Source organism: Passer montanus, unplaced genomic scaffold (genome assembly GCF_014805655.1).
Source record: "Passer montanus isolate IOZ18808 unplaced genomic scaffold, ASM1480565v1 scaffold648, whole genome shotgun sequence".
In the NCBI taxonomy this organism is placed as follows: Eukaryota; Metazoa; Chordata; class Aves; order Passeriformes; family Passeridae; genus Passer; species Passer montanus.
This window is the reverse complement of record NW_024371571.1, coordinates 8,350-12,966: the sequence shown is the minus strand read 5'-3', so window position 1 is coordinate 12,966 and position 4,617 is coordinate 8,350. Positions and strand designations below refer to the sequence as shown.

The 4,617-nt window shown below is 67.3% G+C and overlaps 1 protein-coding gene across 1 annotated transcript in view; it reads left to right on the top strand.

Annotated features, from left to right (window-relative positions):
- Positions 1–72: 72 nt before the first annotated feature.
- LOC120511362 (microtubule-associated serine/threonine-protein kinase 1-like) overlaps positions 73–4,617 on the top strand; it is an 11,868-nt gene continuing 7,323 nt past the window's right edge. Inside the window, exons 1-5 of the mRNA XM_039728244.1 lie at positions 73–92; positions 3,286–3,364; positions 3,626–3,682; positions 3,902–4,003; positions 4,404–4,505. Coding sequence (XP_039584178.1) covers positions 73–92; positions 3,286–3,364; positions 3,626–3,682; positions 3,902–4,003; positions 4,404–4,505 — 360 coding nt within the window. The remainder of the gene's footprint in view (positions 93–3,285; positions 3,365–3,625; positions 3,683–3,901; positions 4,004–4,403; positions 4,506–4,617) is intronic.

Below are 4,617 nucleotides of genomic sequence, written 5' to 3'. Positions count from 1 at the left end.
CCGGGAGCCCCGAGACCCCCGGAGCCCCCAGAGACCCCCGAGACCCCCGGAGCCCCCCCGGGGGGCGGCAGCATGTTCCGCCGCACCAAGAGGTACCGGGGGGCTCGGCCTTCCTCCCGCGCCGCCCCCATCCTCATCCTCAGGCTGCGTGTCCATCCTCATCCTCATCCCCGTCCTCCATCCTCATCCTCGGCCTCCATCGCCAGCCTTCATCCTCCTCCTTCATCCTCCATGTCCATCCTTCATCCTCCATCTTCATCCTCACCCTTCTCTGCCATGTCCGTCTCCATCCTCATCCTCATCGTCCATCCTCGTCCTCATCTTCATCCTCATCCTTCCCTGCCTTCAGCCCCGCTCCTTCCTCATCCTCTCCCTCCTCATCCTCATGTTCCTCCCCCCTCCATCCTCATCCTCATCTTCACCCTCATCCTCATCCCCGCCGCTCCTTTCTCACCCTCCATCCTCCCCCTCCTCCTCCTCCCCGGGCCCCCCCGGCTCCTTCCTCATCCTCATCTTCATCCTCACCCTCCATCCTCACCCTCCTCCTCCCCGGGCCCCCCCGGCTCCTTCCTCATCCTCATCTTCATCCTCACCCTCCATCCTCACCCTCCTCCTCCCCGGGCCCCCCCGGCTCCTTCCTCATCCTCATCTTCATCCTCACCCTCCATCCTCACCCTCCTCCTCCCCGGGCCCCCCCGGCTCCTTCCTCATCCTCATCTTCATCCTCACCCTCCATCCTCATCTCCCCCTCCCCGGGCCCCCCCGGCTCCTTCCTCATCCTCATCTTCATCCTCACCCTCCATCCTCACCCTCCTCCTCCCCGGGCCCCCCCGGCTCCTTCCTCATCCTCATCTTCATCCTCACCCTCCATCCTCACCCTCCTCCTCCCCGGGCCCCCCCGGCTCCTTCCTCATCCTCATCTTCATCCTCACCCTCCATCCTCACCCTCCTCCTCCTCCCCGGGCCCCCCCGGCTCCTTCCTCATCCTCATCTTCATCCTCACCCTCCATCCTCACCCTCCTCCTCCTCCCCGGGCCCCCCCGGCTCCTTCCTCATCCTCATCTTCATCCTCACCCTCCATCCTCACCCTCCTCCTCCTCCCCGGGCCCCCCCGGCTCCTTCCTCATCCTCATCTTCATCCTCACCCTCCATCCTCACCCTCCTCCTCCTCCCCGGGCCCCCCCGGCTCCTTCCTCATCCTCATCTTCATCCTCACCCTCCATCCTCACCCTCCTCCTCCTCCCCGGGCCCCCCCGGCTCCTTCCTCATCCTCATCTTCATCCTCACCCTCCATCCTCACCCTCCTCCTCCTCCCCGGGCCCCCCCGGCTCCTTCCTCATCCTCATCTTCATCCTCACCCTCCATCCTCACCCTCCTCCTCCTCCCCGGGCCCCCCCGGCTCCTTCCTCATCCTCATCTTCATCCTCACCCTCCATCCTCACCCTCCTCCTCCTCCCCGGGCCCCCCCGGCTCCTTCCTCATCCTCATCTTCATCCTCACCCTCCATCCTCACCCTCCTCCTCCTCCCCGGGCCCCCCCGGCTCCTTCCTCATCCTCATCTTCATCCTCACCCTCCATCCTCACCCTCCTCCTCCTCCCCGGGCCCCCCCGGCTCCTTCCTCATCCTCATCTTCATCCTCACCCTCCATCCTCACCCTCCTCCTCCTCCCCGGGCCCCCCCGGCTCCTTCCTCATCCTCATCTTCATCCTCACCCTCCATCCTCACCCTCCTCCTCCTCCCCGGGCCCCCCCGGCTCCTTCCTCATCCTCATCTTCATCCTCACCCTCCATCCTCACCCTCCTCCTCCTCCCCGGGCCCCCCCGGCTCCTTCCTCATCCTCATCTTCATCCTCACCCTCCATCCTCACCCTCCTCCTCCTCCCCGGGCCCCCCCGGCTCCTTCCTCATCCTCATCTTCATCCTCACCCTCCATCCTCACCCTCCTCCTCCTCCCCGGGCCCCCCCGGCTCCTTCCTCATCCTCATCTTCATCCTCACCCTCCATCCTCACCCTCCTCCTCCTCCCCGGGCCCCCCCGGCTCCTTCCTCATCCTCATCTTCATCCTCACCCTCCATCCTCACCCTCCTCCTCCTCCCCGGGCCCCCCCGGCTCCTTCCTCATCCTCATCTTCATCCTCACCCTCCATCCTCACCCTCCTCCTCCTCCCCGGGCCCCCCCGGCTCCTTCCTCATCCTCATCTTCATCCTCACCCTCCATCCTCACCCTCCTCCTCCTCCCCGGGCCCCCCCGGCTCCTTCCTCATCCTCATCTTCATCCTCACCCTCCATCCTCACCCTCCTCCTCCTCCCCGGGCCCCCCCGGCTCCTTCCTCATCCTCATCTTCATCCTCACCCTCCATCCTCACCCTCCTCCTCCTCCCCGGGCCCCCCCGGCTCCTTCCTCATCCTCATCTTCATCCTCACCCTCCATCCTCACCCTCCTCCTCCTCCCCGGGCCCCCCCGGCTCCTTCCTCATCCTCATCTTCATCCTCACCCTCCATCCTCACCCTCCTCCTCCTCCCCGGGCCCCCCCGGCTCCTTCCTCATCCTCATCTTCATCCTCACCCTCCATCCTCACCCTCCTCCTCCTCCCCGGGCCCCCCCGGCTCCTTCCTCATCCTCATCTTCATCCTCACCCTCCATCCTCACCCTCCTCCTCCTCCCCGGGCCCCCCCGGCTCCTTCCTCATCCTCATCTTCATCCTCACCCTCCATCCTCACCCTCCTCCTCCTCCCCGGGCCCCCCCGGCTCCTTCCTCATCCTCATCTTCATCCTCACCCTCCATCCTCACCCTCCTCCTCCTCCCCGGGCCCCCCCGGCTCCTTCCTCATCCTCATCTTCATCCTCACCCTCCATCCTCACCCTCCTCCTCCTCCCCGGGCCCCCCCGGCTCCTTCCTCATCCTCATCTTCATCCTCACCCTCCATCCTCACCCTCCTCCTCCTCCCCGGGCCCCCCCGGCTCCTTCCTCATCCTCATCTTCATCCTCACCCTCCATCCTCACCCTCCTCCTCCTCCCCGGGCCCCCCCGGCTCCTTCCTCATCCTCATCTTCATCCTCACCCTCCATCCTCACAGCGGGGACACCGGGGGGACACCGGGGGGGACCGGGGCAGCGGGGGGACACCGGGACACCGGGGGGCTCAGGGACACCGGGGGGAACCGGCGGTGTCCCCAAATGTCCGGGGGTGTCCCCAGTATCCCGGGAGGTGTCCCCGCGTGTCTCCCCGGGCTGTCCCGGTTCCATCCCGCCCTGTCCCGGGCCTGGCCCGGGTCTGCCCCCCAGGCCGGACGGGCGCCGCTGGTCTCTGGCCTCGCTGCCGTCCTCGGGCTATGGCACCAACACCCCCAGCCCCACCGTGTCGGTGAGGGGGGCGCGACCCCCGCGCGGGGGCTGGGGGGGTCCTGGGGGGGGTCTTGGGGGGGATCCTGACCGGGGACAGGGACAGGGGACAGCCGGGACACAGGGACAATGGGGACAGGGACAGCGCCGGCTGCTTCTGCGAGCTGCAGGAGAGCATGGAGCGCCTGCTGCAGGACGTGAGAACAGGGACAGGGACAGGGGACACCGGGGACAGGGACAGGGGACAGCCGGGACACAGGGACAATGGGGACATTGGGGACAGGGACACCACGGCTGCTTCTGCGAGCTGCAGGAGAGCATGGAGCGCCTGCTGCAGGACGTGAGTGGCACAGGGACACCGGGGACAACGGGGGACAGCGGGGGACAATGGGGGCCAAAGGGACCAGCAGGACTCAAAGGGACCCAAGAGAACCCAAAGAGACCCCACAGGGACCAAGGGGACCCAGAGGGACCCAGCACAACCCTGAGGGACCCCCACGTGTCCCCTGGGCCCCCCGGTGTCCCCCCTGACCCCCCGTGTCCCTCCGTGTCCCCTCAGGCCTACGAGCGCTCCGAGTCGGAGGAGGTGGCCTTCATCACCCAGCTGGTGAAGCGGCTCCTCATCATCATCTCCCGCCCCGCGCGCCTGCTCGAGTGCCTGGTGAGCCCTGGCAACCGTCCCCTCCCTTGGACAGCGTGGGGACAGCCACGGGGACAGCCGGGACAGTGACAGACAGTGTGGGGACAGCAATGGGGACGGGGAAAGGGGCAGGGACACAGGACAACGGGGATATTGGGGACAGCGGGGACATGGGACAGCAGGGACAGCAATGGGGACAACAGCGGGGACAATGGGGATAGTGGGGACAGCGGGGGACAGTGGGGGACAACGGGAGCCAAAGGGACCAGCAGGACTCAAAGGGACCCAAGAGAACCCAAAGAGACCCCACAGGGACCAAGGGGACCCAGAGGGACCCAGCACAACCCTGAGGGACCCCCACGTGTCCCCTGGGCCCCCCGGTGTCCCCCCTGACCCCCCGTGTCCCTCCGTGTCCCCTCAGGCCTACGAGCGCTCCGAGTCGGAGGAGGTGGCCTTCATCACCCAGCTGGTGAAGCGGCTCCTCATCATCATCTCCCGCCCCGCGCGCCTGCTCGAGTGCCTGGTGAGCCCTGGCAACCGTCCCCTCCCTCTCCCTGTCCCCTCCCTGTCCCCTCCCTGTCCCTGTCCCTGTCCCCTCCCTGTCCCCTCCCTGCCCCCGTCCCCGTCCCCTCCCC